Source organism: Chlorocebus sabaeus, chromosome 5, assembly GCF_047675955.1.
Source record: "Chlorocebus sabaeus isolate Y175 chromosome 5, mChlSab1.0.hap1, whole genome shotgun sequence".
In the NCBI taxonomy this organism is placed as follows: Eukaryota; Metazoa; Chordata; class Mammalia; order Primates; family Cercopithecidae; genus Chlorocebus; species Chlorocebus sabaeus.
Window position 1 is genome coordinate 71,283,520 of NC_132908.1, and position 23,331 is coordinate 71,306,850.

Sequence of the window (23,331 nt, forward strand, 5' to 3'; positions counted from 1 at the left end):
TGTGCCTTATAATAAAGCAATTCCATTGCTAGACCTGTCTCTCTGCAGCATGGCTAATGTTAACAGCAAGTGAAGACAACCTAAATGTCTACCAATGTAAAATACAATCAAGTAATTTTTTTTTTTGAGACAGAGTTTCGCTATTGTTGCCCAAGCAGGAGTGCAATGGTACGATCTCGGTTCACTGAAACCTCGGTCTCCTGGGTTCAAGCTATCCTCCTGCCTCAGTCTCCCGAGTAGCTAGGACTACAGGTGCATGCCACCATGCCCAGCTAATTTTTTGTATTTTTAGTAGAAATGAGGTTTCACCATGTTGGCCAGGCTGGTCTCGAACTCCTGACCTCAGATGATCTGCCCATTTCAGCCCCCCAAAGTGCTGGGATTACAGGTGTGAGCCACCACGCCTGGCCTAAACAGATTAATTTTGACTAGGGAACTAGAATATTATCAAGAAATTGAAATGAAAGAAAAAAAAAAAAAAGAGAGCCCCCATGGATCAACTAGGACACACTCCCAAAGCATAATATTAAGCAAAAAAGCAAGCTACAGAAGAAAAAAATAATAAACTAACATTTGCATAAAGTATAAAAGCTTTCTGGCCGGGTGTGGTGCCTCACGCCTATAATCTCAGCACTTTGGGAGTCCGAGGTGGGTTGATGACAAGGTCAGGAGTCCCAGACCAGTCTGACCAACATGGTGACACCCCATCTCTACTAAAAATACAAAAAAAATTAGCTGGGCATGGTGGTGGGCACCTGTAATCCCAGCTACTTGGGAGACTGAGGTAGGAGAATTGCTTGAACCTGGGAGGCGAGAAGTTGCAGTGAGCCAAGATCACACCATCGCACTCTAGCCTGGGCAACAAGAGCAAAACTCCATCTCAAAACAAACAAACCAACCAAAAACCCAAACAAAACTTTCTATATCATACTATGTATAATTTACAAATACAAATATAGCTAATCAAACACAGAATCACTCTTGGGAATGATGAACACCTAATTCATGAAAGGAGTTCTCTATGGAATTCTAGTGTACATTTTTCTTTTTCTTCTTTTTTTTTTGAGAGAGTCTTGCTCTGTCGCGCCCAGGCTGGAGTGCAGTGGCACAATCTCGGCTCACAGTAACCTCCGCCTCCCAGGTTCAAGCGTTTCTCGTGCCTCAGCCTCCTGATTTACTGGGATTACAGGCATGCACCACTACATCCGGATAATTTTTTGTATTTTTAGTAAAGACAGGGTTTTGCCATGTTGCTCAGGCTGGTCTCAAACTCCTGAGCTCAGGCAATCTGCCCACCTCAGCCTCCCAGAGTGCTAGGATTACAAGCATGAGCCACCGTGCCTGGCCCTTCTACTGAATCTATAATTTACTTCTTCTTTAAAATTTTCTTTCCTTTTTTTCCTTCTTAGGTCTGACCTAGTCAACAGATTTATTTTTATTTTTACTTTTACGATACAGGGTCTTGCTCTGTCACCCAGGCTACAGTGCAATGGCATAACCACAGCTCAGCCACAACCTCCTGGGCTCAAGAAATCCTCTCTCCTAAGTAGCTGAGACTACAGGTGTGTGCCACTACACACGGCTAATTTTTTTCATTTTTACTAGAGACAAGGTCTCACAATGTTGCCCATGCTGGTCCCAAACTCCTGGTCTCAAGCAATCCTCCTGCCTCAGCCTTCCAAACTGCTGGGATTACAGGCATGAGCCACTACAGCCAGCCTATTTCTTTTCAAAAAGACTCAAAGCAATATGGTAAAATATTAAGATTTGATAAAACTGGGTACAAGGCTGTTCGTTTTATTAGTCTGTATTGGCATTTTGAAATTCCTCACTTTTTCTAATGAGGCTGGAGAGTATACTAACTGCTTATTGTAATCAGTGAATTGTTTTTAAATACAATCACCCTTAACAGCCACATCTATAGATTTTGCCTTTTCAACAAAATTTCACTCTGTACACACCTTCCATTATTTAAAAATGCTACAAGTGAGTATTGGTTGGACCAAATGAGTAAAAACAAGGAAGAAAATTAAAATAATCTGCACAGTGAATACCTATAGTATTTTTTTTTCTTTGTTTAAAAAAAAAATTTTAAATAGAGACAGGATCTCACTATGTTGGCCAGGTTGGTCTTGAACTCCCCACCTTAAGCAATCCTTTCGCCTTGGCCTCCCAAAGTGCTGGGATTACAAGAGTGAGCCACTGCACCAGCTGTATTTTCTTTTTCTAGTTCACAAAAATGCAATGACACTAATAACATGTTTCCACAGGACAACATACGCACATTTCAACATTGTATAGTAATCTGTTCATGCACACACCACCATTCACTCAACTAAGCAATCCCCTTGCCTTAGATTTTTAACAATGCTAAATGAAGTTTCATTAAGTAAATCTTTGTACACACTCTTCAATGCTTCTTTAGAACAAATGCCTGAACAATTATTACTAGATCAAAGGCTTTAGAGACACATTTCCAAGGATGTCTCAAAATGACTTTGCCTGTGTACATCCTAACCAGTAAAGTGTGAGAGAACCCATGTCCTTGCACCTTTCTCAATGGTGTGTATGTTCTTCAATATTTTTGAAGCATATACTGAGTGGTGTTACTAGCAACTGTTTATGTGCTTCCAAAATCCTGGCAATTTTTTACATTGCACGACATGTGCAAAGCTTCACTTATGAGTTTTCTGTATGGAGAACTGTTGTGGGGGGCTCAGGGATATGAGAAGCAAAAATGGCAAAAGTAATGTGCCAGATCCTTGTGTTTAATGCTCTGTGTAGGGCCAACAATGCAGACTTCCTTAAGAAGATGATTAGACATGAATTATAAATAACAGTGTTAAAACATACTGTCAATGATCCCCAGAGATCCCAAGTCACAGGTCAAGTAAAACCTCACTACGAGTGACTCATACCTCGTTTTTCAAATGTGCCTACAATGAACCAAAACGGAACATTCCAGTCAGGCATACTCTCACCACCTACCTTTTCATGCGCTCCTGTTCACTAATGTCCAAAGCTCTCAGGGTTCGGGCATAAAGGACGACAATGTCACTGTGCCTGGCTTTCTTGTTGCACTAAAGAACCCAATAGGACATAATTAGAGTGGTTCTAGGAATCTGCCTGACTTAACATGTTAATGTGTCCTTACCTATGGTCCTTACCTGGGGACATTTTCGTACTTGTCCTTTGAGCCACGTGGAAATGCAACTATACCCAAAGAGATGCCCACAGCGTAATGCTGAGAGCCGGTGGTCTCCAGCATTGGTCCACTGTTCCAGACATATTGTACAAGTGTCCCCTTCTTCCTCATCCACAGAGGCAGAAGGTAGCAGAGGCTCGGACTTCTGGGGAGATGGCTAGATGGAAACCAGAATATATTCAAATTAGAGAAAATGTAAAATCAATCTTGAAGAAGATGTGCAACTAACAAGTTAACAAAAGTAGAAAAAAGAGATACAAACAAAAGGGCTACAGAAAACTTGTAACACCTATGAATCACTTGTCATTCTTTCTAGGATGCAATGTGGCAAAATATAAGCTATGAAAACTATGCTACTCTTTAATCTTATAAAATTCTAGGATACTTTTTTCTTCACTCAAAGGAAGAAAAGCAGCTATCCATATAAAGAATAGCAGCTATAAAATATTTAGCTTATGTGTATCAGAGGAAAAAAAAGAAAACAAAGACAGGATACAAATGCTTACAAGAAAACACAATGGTCAATAAGTGTTTGCTTATAATTAAAGAAATGCAAATTAAAGAGACCATTTTTCATCTATTAGACTGGTATAAATTAACGTCTGATGACACCAATAACTGCTGAGGGTAAACGAGAAACGGACATGCTTATATACTGCTTCCTTACATATAAAGCGGCACAGATTTCTGGAGCAGTATTTGGCATTATCCATGGAAATTAAAACACATATATCTTTCCTTTGGCATAGCAAACTCTCTGCTAGAGGTATCTCATGGATATACAGTCATGCATTGCTTGACAACAGGAATACATTCTGAGAAATGCATCTTTAGGCGATTTCGTCATTGAATGATCCCAGAAGTACTTAAACAAACCTAGACTGTGTCAACTATTACATACTTAGGCAACAAACCTGTACAGCATGTTACTGTACCAAATACTGCACGCAACTGTAGCACAGTGGTATCTGTGTATCTAAACATAGAACAGGCACAATAAAAATACAGCATTTTTTTTTTTTTAAGACAGAGTCTCGTTTTGTCACCCAGGCTGGAGTGCAGTGGTGCAAGATCGTGGCTCACTGTAACCTCTGCCTCCTAGGTTCAAGTGATTCTCTTGCCTCAGCCTCCCAAGTAGCTGGGATTACAGGCATGAACCACCACGCCTGGTTAATTTTTGTATTTTTAGTAGGGACAGGGTTTCACCACATTGACCAGGCTGGTCTTGAACTCCTGACCTCAAGTGATCCGACCGCCTTGGTCTCCCAAAGGCTGGGATTACAAGTGTGAGCCACTGCACCCAGCCTGGTATTATAATCTAATGGGACAACCATCATACATGTGGTCTGTTGTTGACTGAACTATTACGCAGCCCATGATCATAGTCACAAATATTTTTTTTTTTTGAGACAGAATCTCACTCTGTCGCCCAGGCTGGAGTGCAGTGGCGCAAACTCAGCTCAATGCAAGCTCCACCTCCAGGGTTCACGCCATTCTCCTGCCTTAGCCTCCCGAGTAGCTGGGACTACAGGTGCCCGCCACTACACCTGATTTTTTGTATTTTTAGTAGAGACGGGGTTTCACAGTGTTAGCCAGGATAGTCTCGATCTCCTACCTCATGATCCACCCACCTCGATCATGATCCATCCCTCAAAGTGCAGGGATTACAGGCATGAGTGACCACACGTGGTCAGTCACAATTATTTTCTAAGATAATTATATAAGATTGTTCCAAGCAGGCCAGGTGTGGTAATTCACTCCTATAGTCCCAGCTCATTGGGAAGCCAAGGCAGGAGGACTGCTTCAGCTCAGGAGTTTGAAACCAGACTGGACAACATAGCAAAACCTTGTCTCTGTTAAAAATTTAAAAAAGTAGCCATGTGTGGTGGCACATGACTGTAGTCCCAAGTAGTCAGGAGGCTGAGGTAGAAGCATCACCTGAGCCACGGATATTGAGGCTGCAGTGAGTTATGATTGTGCCACTGCACTCCAGCATAAGAGACAGAATGAGACCCTGTCTCAAAAAAGTTCAGTGTAGCATGATTTCTATCAAGAAAAGTTCAGTGTAGCATGATTTCTATCAAGAAAAAAAGTATTATTACCCTCCAAAGTAGTTGAGACAACACAGGCGTGTGCCACCATACACCAAACCATGCTTTATATGATAAGAAAAGAATTAATTCGTTGGGCGCAGTGGCTCATGCCTGTAATCCCAGCACTTTGGGAGGCTGAGGCAGGCAGATCACGAGGTCAGGAGATAGAGACCATCCAGGCCAACATGGTGAAACCCCGTTTCTACTAAAATACAAAAAAATTACCGTCACACCCGGCCTGAGTGCCAGCTGCTCAGGAGGCTGAGGCAGGGGAATCACCTGAACTTGGGAGGCGGAGGTTGCAGTGAGCCGAGATCGCACCACTATACTCCAGCCTGGCAACAGAGCGAGACTCCGTTTCAAAAAAAAAAAAAAGAAAAAATTAATTCAAAATGTATTTGTATGACGGAACGCCATGTATCTATTAATAAGAACACGATTAGGCTAGGCATGGTGGCTCATGCCTGTAATCCCAGCACTTTGGGAGGCCGAGGCGGGCAGATCACGAAGTCAGGAAATCAAAACCATCCTGGCTAACACTGTGAAACCCCATCTCTACTTAAAAAAAAAAAAACATAAAATTAGCTGGGCGTGGTAGCGGGCACCTGTAGTCCCAGCTATAGGAGGCTGAGGCAGGAGAATGGCATGAACCCAGGAGGCAGAGCTTGCAGTGAGCCGAGATCACGTCGCTGCAGTCCAGCCTGGACAACAGAGCGAGACTCCGTCTCAAAAAAAAAAAAAAAAAAAAAAAAGATTCAATTTTATGTACTGATAACAGAAAGCTCTCCAAGATGTAATAAGCTGGGAAAAATGAGCCAGACTCAAATAAAAACACAAAGAGCATATAGAAATATGCAAAATGTACATAAATGATGTTTTGAGATTGGCAAAATTCACAGCAGATGTAAATAAATCATATTGAGGACAATGATGTATAGGTGTTATTTTATTTTATTATTTTTTGAGATGGAGTCTTGCTCTGTTACCCAGGCTGGTGTGCAGTGGCACGAACTCCACTCAACGCAACCTCTGCCTCCCAGATTCAAGCGATTCTCCTGTCTCACCTTCCCGACTAGCTGGGACTACAGGCACACGCCACCATATCCGGCTACTTTTTGTATTTAGTAGAGATGAGGTTTCACCATGTTGGCCAGGCTGGTCTCAAACTCCTGTCCTCAGGTGATGTACCCACCTTGGCTTTCCACAGTGCTGGGATTACAGGTGTGAGCCACTGCACCCAGCCAAGATTATTATCATTATTATTATTATTTTTTGAGACAAAGTATTGCTCGGTCTCCCAAGCTGGAGCTCAGTGGCGCTATCCGGGCTCACTGCAACCTCTGCTTCCCAGGTTCAAGCGATTCTCCTATCTCAGCCTCCTGAGTAGCTGCAATTATAGGCGCATGCCATCACACTCAGCTAAGTTTTGTATTTTTAGTAGAGATGGGGTTTCGCCATGTTGGCCAGGCTGGTCTTGAACTCCTGACCTCAGGTGGTTTGCCCGCCTCGGCCTCCCACAGTCCTGGGATTATAGGCATGAGCCACCGCGCCCAGCCTATTATTTTTAAAAATAAAAATTATCACTTACTAAACATATTCTGCCTGATAGTTTTTTTAAATTTTAATTTATTGAGACAGGGTCCTACTCTGTTGCCCTGGAGTGCAGTGTTGTCATCATGGCTCACTGAAGCCTTGACCTTCCAGGATCAAGCAATCCTGCCTCAGCCTCCCTAAGTAGCTACGACTACAGGCGCATGCCACTACACCTGGCGAATGTGCTTAATTTATAAAGCACATTTATGTCTGTTTTTTCAACTGGTACTTAACCTTGTTGGTTAGACAGGACAGATTATTCTCAATACTCCTCCCTACCCATTTTTAAATCTAAGAGACAGCAGTTACACAAACAATGAGTAACTGGGATAGGATCCACACCTGGACCTCTTGCCTACAAAGCCTGCAAGCTTCCATGTTAACCTGTAGCACCCCCCACCTTTTTGGTAGAGACCAAGTTTCACCACGTTGGCCAGGCTGGTCTCAAACTCCCAACTTCAGGTGATCCGCCTGCCTTGGCCTCCCAAAGTGCTGGGATTACAAGTGTAAGCCACTGTGCCCGGCCAAAACCCCAAACCTTTTATTTAAAAGGATATTCAGAGACCAGGCATGGTGGTTCACACCTGTAATCCCAGCACTTTGGGAGGCCGAGGTGGGTGGATCATGAGGTCAGGAGTTCAAGACCAGTCTGGCCAGTATGGTGAAACCCCATCTCCACTTAAAATACAAAAATTAGCTGGGCGTGGTGGCCCGTGCCTGTAGTCCCAGCTGCTCGGGAGGCTGAGGTAGAATTGCTTTAACCCGGGAGGTGGAGATTGTGGTGAGCCAAGATCGCACCACTGCACTCCACCCTGGGCAACAGAGTGAGAGTCCGTCTCAAAAAAAAAAAAAAAAAAAAAAAAAAAAAAAAAAAAAAAAAAAGGATATTCAAGTTGGGCATGGTGGCTCATGCCTACAATCTTAATGGTTTGGGAGGCTGAGGCAGGACGATCCCTTGCGCCCAGGAGTTCGAAACCAGCTAGATAATATAGTGAGACTCTGTCTACAAAAAACAAAAAACTTAGCCGAGTGTGGTGGCATTACCTGTAGTTCCAGCTATTCAGGAGGCTGAAGTGGGAGGATCCCTTGAGTCCAGGAGTTTGAAGCTACGGGGAGTTATGATTGCATCACTGCACTCTAGACTAGGTGAGAGTGAGACCTAGTCTCTAAAAAAATAAAATAAAATTAAAATAAAATGATGTTCATATTACCTGTTTGGGGAGGGTCTTGCCTCCATCGATACATGTAACTTCTTGCTCTGCTGAGACACTTGCTAGTTGCTCTGCCAAGTCATTTCCAGAAATGATAGGATAGGTAAAACACAAAGTAAGATACGTCAGGTATTAGAAGCTAGCAGGAGAGAGCCTGACTCACTAGTTTCCCATTTCTAATTGACAGTGTTCCTGCAAAAGGGATAACAATTTCCCCAGGTCCATCAGTGAATTTACTTTTAAAAATTTAGTTTGAATATTCTCAAACATACATAAAAGTAGACAGAACAGTACATTTAAGCCACAAGTACCCATCACTCAATTTAAAAAATAATCAATATCTTGCCAATCTTGTTCCACCTAAGCCCCCATTCCATTATTTTCTTTTGGTTGGAATCCTTAACAAACCTTAAAATGTCATTATACTTGCAAAAACTTCTGCAACACTGACAAGAATTTTTTTTCTTTTTTGACATGAACACTGTGTAATTATCATACCTAACAATATTAACAATAATCCTCCAATACCACTGAATACCCAGGCATCCAGTTCATATTCAAGATTTCCTAACAGTTTTCTCCTGCCTCAGCCTCCTGAGTAGCTGGGACTACAGATGCACGCCGCCAGGCCCAGCTAATTTTTTGTATTTTTAGTAGAGACGGGGTTTCACCAAGTTAGCCAGGATGGTCTCGATCTCCTGACCTTGTGATCCGCCCGCCCTGGCCTCCCAAAAAATTTCCCGATAGTTTTAAAGCTGCTCTCTACAGATTTATTGCAATCAGAATCCAAAAAAGGTCTCCATGATGAGCTTGTGATGTCTCTTAAGTCTTTTTCATTTTATTATAATTCCCCCTCATACATTTTTTCCCCTCTGTTTGTCATTCATTTGTCAGGTCATTTGTCTTACGAAAAGTCCTACACAACCTGGATTTGGCTGATTGCTTCTTCATGAAATTGTTTAACTTTTATATACAATAAATTAAGCATTGTGCAACCATCACCATAACCCAATTTAAAATATTTCTATCAGCCCACAAAGATCCTTTATGCCCATTTAGAGTCACTTCACATTTGCACCTCCAGCCCCAGGCAACCACTAATATTGTCTCTGTAGATTTGCCTTTTCTGGACATTTTACGTTAAGTGGAATCATAAACTATGTTGGTTTGCTGTTATATAAAACATTAAAAATTTTCCACACGGATTTCAGATATTCTCTTCACAATACGTTAAATTTCCATATACATTTAGGTCTAGAAAGATGTTCCATTTGTAGACTGTTCTACATTTTTAATTTAAATGATTACATCTCTGAGGTATTATCTTTTTCCTCCACCCCTTTTCCTACAAACTATGCAAACTGGTTGTTAGAAAAGAGTCTTGAGCAGATTCAGGGGTTTTTTTTTTTTTGGCATTGGGGGTGGGGGACTGGTGTGTGTGTGTGTGTACACAGTATTCCTAAGTGGCATGAGTATTTCTGATTGCAGCACATTAAGAGGCACAAATGGTCTTGCTATCCTATTTTTTTGAGATGCTAAGATTGACCAACGGGTTCAGGTGGTATCATCCTGGTCCTTGTATTAAAAAGAATCCCATCAACCCTGCAACCTAATGGTTTTAGGATCCACTGATGATGATCTTTGCCTAGACATATAATTTCATTAGGAGTCACAAAATGATGACTTTTCTATCGTTCCTGCTGCAATTAGCTGAAATTTTTCTATTAAAAAAACCTTTGGCCGGGCGCGGTGGCTCACACCTGTAATCCCAGCACTTTGGAAGTCCAAGGTGGGCGGATCACGAGGTCAGGAGATCAAGACCATCCTGGCGAACACAGTGAAACCCCAACTCTACTAAAAATATAAAAAAATTAGCCGGGCGTGGTGGCGCACACCTGTAGTCCCAGTTTCTCAGGAGGCTGAGGCAGGAGAACGGCGTGAACCCGGGAGGCAACAGAGTTTGCAGTGAGCGGAGATCGCGCCACTGCACTCCAGCCTGCGAGACAGAGCGAGACTCCATCTCAAAAAAAACAAAAACAAAAACAAAACAAACAAACCTTCAAGCCTGGACAACATAGGGAGACCTCATAGCTACAAAATTAGCCAGGTGTGGTGGCACACACATGTAGTCCTAGCTACTCAGGTGGCTGAGGATCGCTTTAGCCTGGGAGGTCAAGGCTGCAGTGAGTTGTGAATAAAAAACAACAAAAAAACCCCCTTCATCAACTATCTGGTTGTCCGAAATACAGTTTATACAGTAAGGCAAAATATTAATATATTCCTGACCCTTTATTTACTAGTTTTTGGAGTAATTAGTTGGGGTTCTAACAACTTACGATAGTGATAAATGAGGTTTTGGAAAATTACATAAATATGAACTTAAAGATTTTCATTGATTTATTATATTTCAATTCATAATCCAAGAATATTCTTTCAGTAGGAAAATATACTGAATGAGCACCCTCTGGGGATCAGAACATTTTTATTTATTTTTTTATTTATTTATTTATTTTTTTTTGAGACGGAGTCTCGCTCTGTCGCCCAGGCTGGAGTGCAGTGGCGCAATCTCGGCTCACTGCAAGCTGCGCCTCCCGGGTTCACGCCATTCTCCTACCTCAGCCTCCCCAGTAGCTGGGACTACAGGCACCCGCCACTGCGCCTGGCTAATTTTTTTCTATTTTTTAGTAGAGACGGGGTTTCACCATGGTCTCGATCTCCTGACCTTGTGATCCGCCCGCCTCGGCCTCCCAAAGTGCTGGGATTACAGGCGTGAGCCACCGCGCCCGGCCAGAACATTTTTAACATAAGCAGGACATCTACTTTAGGGGTCTCTGCCTACGACTGTTAAATAAAGTTCCACGTGCATAACACATAACATTATACTAGGACTCCAAAGTGTTAGCCTAGACAGGGTGCTGAATTTACAAAACTTTTAAATAAAGAATCTAGGCCGGGTGCAGTGGCTCATGTCTGTAATCCCAGCACTTTGGGAGGCTGAGGCAGGTGGATCTCTTGAGCTCAGGAGTTTACGACCAGCTGGGGGAACATGGAAAAACCCTGTCTCTACAAAAAAATTTAAAAAATTAGCCAGGTGTGGTGGTGTGTGCCTGTGGTCCTAGTTAGTGGGGAGGCTGAGGTGGGAGGATGGCTTGAGCCCAAGAAGTGGAGGTTGCAGTAAGCTGAGATTGTTGTTGCTGCACTCCAGTTGCCATTGGGGGTACAGAGCCAGACCTTGCCTCAAAAAATTAAAAAAAAAAAAAAAAAAGAAAAAGATTTTACTTTCTCAGATGTCTAAAAAAGTGAAAGAGAATATAAAATGCCATTAAAAAGTGACTGACTCACTGGGTCACAAATTACATTAAGTTGCAAGTCAGATCAAATCCTCTCTATATAATTATGGCCAGTGAAGGCTCTACAAAACAGGAATCCACAACACTTAGGGGAGAAAAGGGAAAGTGTCAAAGCACAAATCTAGTTTCTAGCCTTCTGAAGTTTAAGCTTTGGGGATGTTAACCTTGTGAGTCCAAACCTGGTAAAATACTGACCTTCTAAAATGACAGCTCCAGATTCCTCTGCCTGGTCAACAACCCCTCCATACTCTGCAGAGCTGTCACTGTCAGAATCAGAACTACTAGAAACCTGCAAGTCTTCAGACACAGGATTCCTAGTCTCTGAATCATAAGTGGTAGCTGGCAAGTCAGGCTGGGTCCTGCTCACCTGAAAGTAAGCATCCAATGGTGCTCTCAACCTATGTACACAGAAAGACAAGAGAATTACAGTACAATGAACTATCATCACAAAAACAATCTATAGTGATTTGAAGTAAATCCTATCACTTCAACCCATCTCCAAGCCATTAACTGCTGCCTTTGAAAGCTGAAGCAGGAATAGCAGATAAGGGAAGACTGGCCTCTTGGATATTATCTTTCACCACTCAACCACTGCTACATTAGCCCACACAGGAGCTTGATCCTTCTGTTAAAAGCCAATTCTATTTTACTGGCTATCTTGGCCACACTGTCAGTATCTTTAAATGACAAACTCAGCAATCTGTATGCTGGTATTAGGTAGCTGAAAAGGGAGGTGAGCAAGAAGAAAAAGGGCTTTGTTGCCCAAATATGGCCTCATGGGATTTTGCTATTGCAGCCACCTAGAGCAAGGTATTTTGGAGTACAGTACAGAGTCTGGCTTCTATAATTTCTTCACCTCTCATTTTAGGACAGTATTTTTCTTTTAAAATTTAAATAATGTTAGTTTTAAGATAAAAAACATAAATGGTAATATGGTATCAAAAAAAAAAAACTTAGAATGATGAGAAGATCTGGGGCCAAATCTTATACTCCAAATCTATCTTGGCTGGCTGAGTTTAAAATAACCACTACCATACCTCAGTTTCCCTGATTCCTGGAATACAAAGCACACTCCAGCTTGAGCTGAGGAGTTTGAGGCCACTTATGTCACAGAATTAATGAAACTTTATATTTAGTAGAGACGGGGTCTTACCATATTGGCCAAGTTGGTCTCGAACTCCTGACCTCAAATGATCCACCCACCTCGGCCTCCCAAAGTGCTGGGATTACAGGCGTAAGCCACCACACCCAGACAAATTAATGGAACTTTATACTATAGCCAGGCATAGTGGTATGCTCCTGTAGTTCCAGCTACTTGGGAGGCCAAGGTGGGAGGATGGCTTGAGCCTGGGAGATTGAGGCTGCAGTGAGCCACGACAGCGCCCATACTCCAGCCTGGTTGTCAGAGCGAGACTTGCCTTAAAACAAAAAAAAAAAACCCAGAAAAATGACACCCAAAAAACTTGGGAGGCTGAGGCAGGAGGATCACTTGAGCCTGAGAGTTTGAGGCCACAGTGTGTGAGTTATGATTGTGCTACTGCACTCCTGCCTGGGTACAAGAGTGAGACTCCATCTTTAAAAAAAAAATAAGAAGAAAAAATAAAAATTAAAAAAACAGCTGACCGTGGTGGCTCACGACTGTAATCCCAGCACTCCTGGAAGGCCAAAGCAGGAGGATTGCTTGAGGCCAGAAGTTTGAGACCAGACTAGCCAACAAAGTGAGACATCAACTCTATTAAAAAAAAATTTTAAAACAAAAGGGCATTCTAAACTTTAAAATATACCACCTCACTAATAATTACTAAGTATTACTGACAGGCGACCTACTGTAAGTTCTAATAATTGACATTAAATAAAATATTGATTATTACCCAGAAAAATTGTTGGGGCCTGCTTACACAGAAAAATTTTGATTTCTAATAGTTTGGGTGCAATTTATTGATGAATTAGGGCTTTCTACTTAAAAAAAAAAAAAAAAAAAAAAGATGACCAAATGCTAACCAGAACAAAATAAACACTTAGTGTCCAACTCAATAGACAGAAAATTTTTCGCCCTTTTAAAAAAAGAAATGTCAATAAATCGAAAGGAGAAATAGCAATCAAGTTGCTTTCTTTTTTGGAAATTGAGATACAATTAATATACTACAAAATTCACAATTTAAAAAGTGTACAATTCAGTGGGGTTTTTTTTAGCATAACCACATGGTTATGTAATCATAATCATAACCATTATCTGGTTCCAAAACATTTTTGTTACACCTAAAAAGGACCCTGTACCCACAAGCAGTCATTTCCCCTCCTATTTGGTAGTCATGTCCTCTCCTTCATTCTTGATTTTAGTACTTTGAGTCTTCTCTATTTCTTGGTCGGTCTAGCTAAAAGTCTGTCAATTTTGTTGATCTTTTAGAAGAACCAACTTTTTGATTAGTTCATTTTCTCTCATTTCTCTATTCTCTATTTTATTTATTTATATGCTAATCTTTATTATTTTATTCTGCCTGCCTGTGTTGGGTTTTGTTTGTTCTTTTGATTATTTAGGAATGTGTTAATTTCCACATGTTTGGTGTGCAAGAATCACACCCATGTAAGATGGTGAACTTAGTAAATGTTGTATATGCTGACTGCTCCACCGACCAGCCATTCCCCTCCCTCCCTCTCCTTGGGCTTCCCTATTCCCTGAGACAAAACAATACTGAAATTAGGCCAATTAGTAACCCTACAATGGCCTCAGTGTTCAATTAAGGGAAGAGTCACACATCTCTTACTTTAAATCACTAAGCTAAAGTGATTAAGCTTAGTGAGGAAGGCATGTCAAAAGCTGGGATAGGCCAGAAGCCAGGCCTTTTGCACCAATAGCCAAGTGGTGAATGCAAAGGAAAAGTTCCTGAAGAAAATTAAGTGCTACAAGCAAGGCTGATAAGACAGCCTTATTGCTGATATGGAGACAGTTTTAGTGGTCTGGATAGAAGATCAAACCAGCCACAACATTCCCTTAAGCCAATCCCTAATCCAGAGCAAGGCCCCAACTCTCTTTAATTCTATGAAAGCTGAGAGAAGTGAGGAAGCTGCAGGTGAAAAGCTGGAAGAAAGGAGAGGCTGGTTCATGAGGTTTAAGGAAAGATACTGTCTTCATAAAATAAAAGTACAAGAAGCAGCAGCAAGTGCTGACATAGAAACTGTACCAAGTTATCCAGAAGATCTAGCTAAGACAATTGATGAAAAATGTCTACACTAAACAGATTCTCAGTGTAGAAGAAACAGCCTTCTATGGGAAGAAGATACCATGTAGGACTTCTGCAGCTAGAGAGAAGTCAACGCCTGGCTTCAAGGTTCAAAGGACAGGCTGACTCCCTTGTTAGGGGATAATGCTGCTGGTGACTTCAGTTGAAGCCGATGCTTTTTTTTTTTTTGAGACGGAGCCTCTCTCTGTCGCCCAGGCTGGAGTGCAGTGGTGTGATCTTGGCTCACTGCAAGCTCTGCCTCCCGGGTTCACGCCATTCTCCTGCCTCAGCCTCCTGAGTAGCTGGGACTACAGGCGTCCACCACCACATCTGGCTAATTTTTTGTTTTCCGAGGTTTCACCGTGTTAGCCAGGATGGTCTCCATCTCCTGACCTTGTGATCCGCCCACCTCGGCCTCCCAAAGTGCTGGCATTACAGGCGTGAGCCGCCACACCTGGCCTATGTCTGTGCTCTCTAAAACGAACTACAAAGCCTGGATAACAGCTTATCTGTTTAGAGCATGTCTTACTGAGTATTCACTGAGTATTTTAAGCCCACTGTTGAAACCTACTATTCAGAAAAAAGAATTCCTTAAACATATTACTGCTCAGTGACAATGGACCCAGTAAACCAAGAGCTCTGAAGGTGATTAATGTTATTTTCATGTCTGTTAACATAACATATTCTGCAGCCCAACTTTCAAGACTTTTTATTTAAGAAATAAGGCCGGGCACAGTGGCTCACACCTGTAATCTCAGTACTTTAATGAAACAACATCTCTACAAAAAACAGAAAAAATTAGCTGGGTGTGGTGGTTTGTGCCTTTAGTACCAGCTACTCCGTAGGCTGAGGCAGAGGATCACCTGAGCCCGGGGAGGTTGAGGCTGCAGTGAGCCATGATTACACCACTGTACTCCAGCCTGGGCAACAGAGTGAGACCCTGTCTCACAAAAAAAAAAAAAAGAAAGAAAGAAAAAAAAAAGAAATATTTTGTTTTTATTTATTTATTTTTTAATTTCTTAAGATGATAGCTGCCAGTGATTCCTCTAATGGATCTGGACAAAGTAAATCGAAAACCTTGAAAGGATCCACCATTCTTTTTTTTTGAGACAGGGTCTGGCTCTGTCACTCAGGCTGGAGTGCAGTGGCACGATATTGACTCACTGGAACCTTTCACCTCAACCTCCTAAGTAGCTGGGACTACAGGCGTACACCACCAAGCCCAGCTAATTTTTGTATTTTTTGTAGAGACAAGGTTTCAACGTGTTGGCCAGGTGGGTCTTGAGCTCCTGAGCTCAAGCAATCTGCCCACTTTAGCCTCCCAAAGTGCTGGGATTACAGGCATGAGCTACTGCGCCTGGGGGATCCACCATCCTTGATGCCCCAAGAACATTCATGATTCATGGGAGGAGACCAAAATATCAACATTAACAGAAATTTATAAGAAGTTGATGTCAACTCTTACGGGTGACTTTGAGGGGCTCAATATTTTAGTTAAGGAAGTAACTGTAGATAGAAAACAGCAAGAGAACTAGACTTAGAAGATGCGACTGAATTGATCTCATTCCTAGATTTTCCTTTCCCTCTTATTGGTTATTGTTTATCCCACTGAATATCCATTACCTTAGGTAGGCCCCAGGGAAAATGATTTAGGCTTTTCACACTCTGCATTGCTCTGAGTCAAGAGTAGTCTTGCAAATGGGGTTTTCCAGAAAACCACCAAACAGGTGACATAAAGATAATTCTCTGGGAATGAGGCTTTGAAGGTGCTCCAATCCCTCTGGTGCCTGCCAGGCTGTTGGTTTTTACTATGATTACAGGCAGATGATTTTCACAACTACCAAGGAGCTGGAGAAGGGGACAAGAATAAGGAATGCCATAGAGCTCATTGAGATGTGACTGTTTTTCTTTAAACAGCCCTCCCTGGATTGCTGTAAGCATTCAGTCAGTTTCCCAAATTATGAAAAAGTTGATCCTGACAAATTCTGCCAGTTGTTTCACTACTTTTATGGAGATAATTCTCTGTGGTCCTTACTCTGCCATTTTCGCTGACATCACCCAGGTTTTCTTTTTCTTTTTTTTTTTGAGATGGAGTCTCGCTCTGTGACCCAGGCTGGAGTGTCGTGGCGCGATCTCAGCTCACTGCAACCTCCACCTCCTGCCTTGGTCTCCTGAGTAGCTGGGATTACAGGATCCCGCCACCACACCCAGCTAATTTTTGTATTTTTAGAAGAGACAGGGTTTCACCATGTTGGCCAGGCTGGTCTCAAACTCATGACCTCAGGTGATTCGCCCACCTTGGCCTCCCAAAGTGCTGTGATTACAGGTGTGAGCCACTGTGCCTAACCAGGTTTTCTTTTTAAACGGTGCTAAGCAACTTTACAAACTCCATTTCTTGAGATTCTGAGTGAACAGCAGCTATAGCTACCATAAGACTAAACACATAAGAAAAGCATTTTATAAGAGGATTTAATCAAATACAAACTAGAGTTAGGCTGTTGACATGTATATCAAAAGAATTCTACATAGAACCCAGTAAAAAAGTGGTAAGATACTTAAAAAAAAAATCACTCTTTAATACTGCTTTTATGTAGTAAAGAATTTCCAAAGTCAGGCAAGAACACAGGAAAGGAGAACTATGAAAACCAACAGGAAGCAGTGCTAGGGTTTCTCCTTGGGAGCACAGATTTAGAACCCAAGAAATCCTCCTCCTTCCCTGCACTTACCGTCTTTGAATTAAATATATTTTGCTCCTTCCTTACTCTCTGTAGTCCTAGACTCCATATGCTCCATGAAAACAATATTGTAATCTGTGTTCACCACAGATTACAATATATCACCAATATATCTAAGTGATATATTGGTGAATACAATATATCACCAATATATCTAAGTGATATATTGGTGAATACAATATATTCACCAATATATCTAGGGCAAAGTTTAGTCTCTCACACAGAGGAGAGTTATCGGTATTTGATGAATGAGTGATGACCCCTGCAGCCAGAATGAAGCTGCCTCAAACAAACAAGAAGGGAGTTTGTGACCTCAGCTAAGTCTGTTGGGAAGAATAAGCTCACTACTTAGCTTTCTGTAGCTTTGGCTTCTTGGCTAACTGTGAGTCAAAAGCTGTTCACCTTGGCCCAGGCTTTCAACACCTGGCCCAGGGACAGTCTGTCAGATGAGTAAATGTCAAACACCGCACTGAGAAATTCATCTCAAGAACTTCAGAAGTTATAAGTGATTAGTCCTGGGAAAGCTCATACTTTAGGGAAAAAAGTTTTAATCACATTTATCTGGCTCCAGAACTGATGTTATTTCCATTGAACTGCACACTTTCTGACCTTTTAGGTTATTCCCTTTATGGAGACAGATTATGGCTGCCAAATAGCTTGACTGACATCTTTCAACAACTAAATTCTGTATAACTCTTTCCCTGAGCAGATTCTATAAGAAAAAAAAAATTTTTTAAGACAGAGAGTCATTCTTGTCACCCAGGCTAGATTACAAGATCTTGGCTCACTGCAACCTCCGCCTCCTAGGTTCAAGCAATTCTCATGCCTCAACCTCCCAAGTAGCTGGGACCACAGGTGTATGCCACCACATCCGGCTAATTTTTTGTATTTTTAGTAGAGATGGGGTTTCGCCATGTTGGCCTTGAACTCTTGGCCTAAAGGGATCTGCCTCCCTTGGCCTCCCAAAGTTCTGGAATTACAGGCGTGAGCCACCATGCCCAGCCACACTGAACAATTTTCTCACTAGAGTTTGGCTTCTGTGTGGCTCTCTAGTGATTCTATTTTTCTTTGTAAGTTGGCATCTGGTTTATAAGTGCCACCTTTATGTTGGTTAATACAGGTCAGTGTGCCTGACCAAGCGGAATCCACTGTGCCTCCCCCGACAAGAATGAGTGCATGGATAAACAAGACTGAGGACTACTGCAAGAGGCCTCCTGACAGTCAGTCAGTTCCTAAAGACACCACTCACAACTCTCAGCCATGGAAAGTTGGCTCATATTTACTTTGGGACGGTACCCAAATTACACCATAAGGTGCCTTCACCTATAACACCAATGTATGAAATCTTACCCTGCCTTTATAATGTGGGTAATGACATCTTAAAATAACAGACTACACGCCGGGCGCAGTGGCTCACGCCTGTAATCCCTGCACTTTGGGAGGCCGAGGCGGGCGGATCACGAGGTCAGGAGATGGAGACCATCCTGGCCAACATGGTGAAACCCTGTCTCTACTAAAAATACAAAAAAATTAGCCGGGTGCGGTGATGGGCGCCTGTAGTCCCAGCTATTCGGGAGGCTGAGGCAGGAGAATGGCCTGAACCCGGGAGGCGGAGCTTGCAGTGAGCCGAGATCGCGCCACTGCACTCCAGCCTGGGCAACAGAGTGAGACTCCGCCTCAAAATAAATAAATAAATAAACAGACTATAGCCAGGCCTGCAGGCACACGCCTATAATCCCAGCTACTCAGGAGGCTGAGGCACAAGAATCGCTTGAACCCAGGAGCCAGAGGTCATCGTGAGCTGAGGTAGAGCCATTGCACTCCAGTCTGAGTGACAGAGCAAGACTCTTGTCTTAAAAACAAAACAAAACAAAACTCACAGTAATATGCATTTGCAACTCTTGTCAACACAGAACTAGGCATCTGTCATCCTTGATGGGCACTACAGACACTGGAGCCACAGTCATGGCAAGCCCAACATTAAAATCAGCAGGATCCATGAAAAAGAATGCTGAATCCAGATTCAGAAGGCACAATTCCAATCCAGCCTTATCACAACCAAATCACAAATTATCCCATCGGCTTCCTCATTTGTAAAACATGAGTAATGGATGACCTAGCTACCACTTTTTAGTACCATCTCAGTATTTTCACAGTGTTAGAAAACATCGGCATGGTTGCGTATGCCTGTAGTCCCAGCTAATCAAGAGGCTGAGGTAGGAAGATGCCTGAGCCTGGGGAGGTCGAGGCTGCAGTGAGTTGTGATTGCACCACTATACTCCAGCCTGGGCAGCACAGTGAGACCCTGTCTCAAAAATAATAATAATTAAAAGAAGAAGAAAGAGAAAACAAAGGGATTTGATCGAAACTTCCTCCATCTGCCTGTGTAGAAAACAGGGCAGATCCAGGTTTCAATACCCATGCTAACTCCTCTATGCTATAGCTATGACACCCTGAACAAAGCTCCCTCTCAGGGTACAAGTTTCCTTCACATACAAATGAGAAGTTGAATTATATTTCTAAACATATTGAAAACACTTAGAAGACCAAATGTGAAATAAAATACTTTAAGTAAAGTAAGAAGTTAAAAAAACAGACAGGTTTAATTAGTTGGGGGTGGTGCCATGTGCCTGTAATGCCAGCTACTCGGGAGGCTGAGGCAGGAGAATCCCTTGACTCTGGGAGATGGAGGTTGCAGTGAGCCAAGATCACGCCACTGTACTCCAGCCTGGGCGACAGAGTGAGACTCCGTCTCAAAACAAACAAACAAACAAAAAACAACAACAGACAGGGTACAGGCAATTGTTATCTTCATAACAACCCTACTAAGACTTGACAGCTAAGCCCTTCAAGAGGCAAGTTCAAACCAAGACTATGAAAGAAAATTAATTAATTGTGCCTCTCGGTGGAATGCCAGTGAATAATGAATTTGAGTGAGTAGAGGAGATTTGCAAGTGAAGAAAGAATTTTTGGTGTACAAGACACAATCTGAAGAATAGCCAATCTCTACAAAGATTGCCAACAAACTACCACCTAGTTTTCAAGGCACAATCATTTAACTTATCCCCCCATTACTTTGTGAAGTAAGGCAAGCAATTTCATTTCCATCTGACTTATGAGGAACTGGGGGTCAGAAGTTATCTGACTTGCCAAAAGTCACACTGTCAGTCCTCGAATGGCAGAGCCTCAGTTTCATAATTCCTAGTACAGCAATGATCACAGACTTACCCATATATTGATTTACCTGGCACTGTCTGTCCTCTGAGACCCTCCGGCTCTTGCCCTCCGTGAAGCAGATACCCTCCTTCTTGTTCTCATTGGCCCTACACTGTGGTTTGAAGATGAAGGTCTCAGGAATTCCAGCATGCCATGAAGTCTCTGCAGTCCACTGATGAAGTTGGTCATTGAATGCAATGAAGATGCTCGGATGGTGTGATTAGCATTAGATCCCTGTCTATGTTGTTCTGAAGTTCTTGGATTGATGTTCTCCACATTGTCTTCTCCCAAGACCTCCACTTCTGTCAGGTCAATAGACAGTTGTGGAGCAGGCTGGAGTAGGGGTGGTGTCACTTGGCTGCCAATCACTTCAGCAGGAGCTGGCTGGAAGATGAGTGGTTCCCCCTGGCTGCTGACCACATCGGCAGGAACAGGCTGGAGGAGGGCTGGTCCCCCTTGGCTGCTGGCAACATCAGCAGAAGCTGGCTGTTCTTCAGCATGATTTAACTGTACCTGAAGATCATATTCCATTGCTTCATGAGCCATCACTAGGGAAACAATTATTTGCAAAAAGTATTAATAAAATAGATAAAACATGCTATGTAGGTGACAGAATCATATTTAATCTTTCTGATTTTATGCTTAATATCATTCTTAGCAAGACTGAGAAGCTTCAAGAGAAGATTTTCACTATTTAAATTTTAAGTCAGAAGTGTTTGGTAATGGACTTTCTTCTCTATAACAAGCATTTATAACCAGTTTTCCAGTTCGCCCTTAGAAAACGTGAAGTCCTGTGATCACAGTAGTATCTTCCAAAATAGAAAGATCTATAAAGGATAAACAGAGAAAGGACATTTTTTACACTTGCAAAATTAACTGAGTTACTAACTCAAAATGGAAATTTACCTGATTTTTCCAAAAAGGCTAAGCAAACTTTATCCTATCCCTTTCATTATTTTTGTTTTCCATCTCTAATTCCATCATGTTCGCCTATTAAACAAATATTAAGCACCTATGTTCTTTTCATGTTTCCTATCTTTAATTCCATTACATCATTTTGAAAACTACCACCTAGCTTTTAAATTTAAAAAAAAATTTTTTTTTTTTTGTTATATAGATGAAGGCTTCCTATGTTGCCCAAACTGGTCTTGAACGCCTGGCCTCACCTCCTCATGCACCAGGACAACAGCAATGAGCCACTGTGCCTCTCTACCACCTAGTTTTTAAAGTATATCAGTATAACTTATCCCCTCAATTACTTTGTGAAGTAAGGCACGTGCTTTTATTTTCATCTGACTTATGAGGAAATGTGGGTTCAATTAGTATTTATTAAGCACGTGTTATGCAGACAAACACCCTAGAGGCAAAAACAGGTAAGACTCCATGTATCAGAGTTAACATTCTAGCAAGTACGATGTCAATAAACGAATACATGAGAAAATTATAGATTATGATGTTCGGGGTTGAGGAGACAAGGAGGACCAACTAAGACACAACTCTGAGGGAAGTAGTCTTTTAAAGAGTGAAAACTGGGCTGACGCATGAAGGATTAAAAGAAACTGTCTCTGCAAAGAGCCAAGGAAGTTTCAGAAGGAAATCAGTGCATAGGTCCCTGATGAGCATGGGTTTGACTGATGAACAGGACACCATCATTAAAGTGCCCATGGGCCTTGGTAAGGAGTTTCTTCTGTGTTAGAGACAGGGTTTCACCATATTAGCAGGATGGTCTCGATCCCCTTACCTGGTAATCTGCCTGCCTCGGCGTCCCAAAGTGCTGGGATTATAGGTGTGAGCCACTGCGCCCGGCCAACAGTCAAGTTTCTTAAAATCACCAGAGCAGGCCTGGCGCGGCCTCCACAAGATGGAGAGTGGCGCAGTAGTGAAAATAAATGGGAAAGAAAGTCTGCAAACTGAACGATGTGAGAGACTTTAAGTTTTAAACATTTTTTATATAGATGGGGTTTCCCACGTTGCCCAGCCTGGTCTTGAACTCCTCAGCTCAAGCAACCCTCCTGCCTCAGCCTCCCAAACTGCTGGGATTACAGGAATGAGCCACTGCAGCTGGCTAACTAAAAGCTTTTAATATGTTTCTAGGGTACAACGACAGTCTCCCAAGAATTGTGTGTGTCGCAACATAAGACCCAAGTTACTTGCGTAGATGTACTTAAGAGACATTAAGCAACTCAGCCTTCAGGAAGACAAAGGGTAGAAACAGACTAAAAAGAGCAGAATCTAAGGGGCCGCAGCACTGTCTACTCCCATATGGTTATTTAAATTAAATAAAAATCAAGTTCGGCCAGGAGCTGGGGCCCACACCTATAACCCCAGCACTTTGGGAGGCTGAGGCAGGTAGCTTGAGACCAGGAGTTGGAGACCAGCCTGGGCAATATGGCAAAATCGTGTCTCTATAAAAAATACAATTAGCCGGGCGTGATGGTATGCACCTGTGGTCCCAGCTACTCGGGAGGCTGAGGCAGGAGAATCCCTTGAATCTGGAGGGTGGAGATTACAGTGAGCCGAGATTACACCACTGCACTCCAGCCCGGAAGGCAGAGTAAAACTCTGTTTCAAAAGAAAGAAAGAAAGAAGTTCCTTTGTCGTGCAGGACACATTTCAAGTGCTAGAAACCCACATAGGGCGGGTGGCTCCCGTTCTGGACAGCAGAAATACAGAACATTTTCCTTGTCGCACGAAGTTCTATGGAATG

At 42.3% G+C, this 23,331-nt stretch overlaps 1 protein-coding gene across 1 annotated transcript in view; it reads right to left on the reverse strand.

The window, feature by feature from the left end:
• The window catches only part of RFWD3 (ring finger and WD repeat domain 3), a 46,761-nt gene that overhangs the window by 20,901 nt on the left and 2,529 nt on the right, over window positions 1-23,331 (reverse strand). The window contains exons 2-6 of the mRNA XM_007993641.3: window positions 20,653-21,172; window positions 11,648-11,850; window positions 8,103-8,173; window positions 3,168-3,362; window positions 2,989-3,080 (exon numbers count right to left, since the gene is read on the reverse strand). Coding sequence (XP_007991832.2) covers window positions 2,989-3,080; window positions 3,168-3,362; window positions 8,103-8,173; window positions 11,648-11,850; window positions 20,653-21,170 — 1,079 coding nt within the window. The 5' untranslated portion in view covers window positions 21,171-21,172. The remainder of the gene's footprint in view (window positions 1-2,988; window positions 3,081-3,167; window positions 3,363-8,102; window positions 8,174-11,647; window positions 11,851-20,652; window positions 21,173-23,331) is intronic.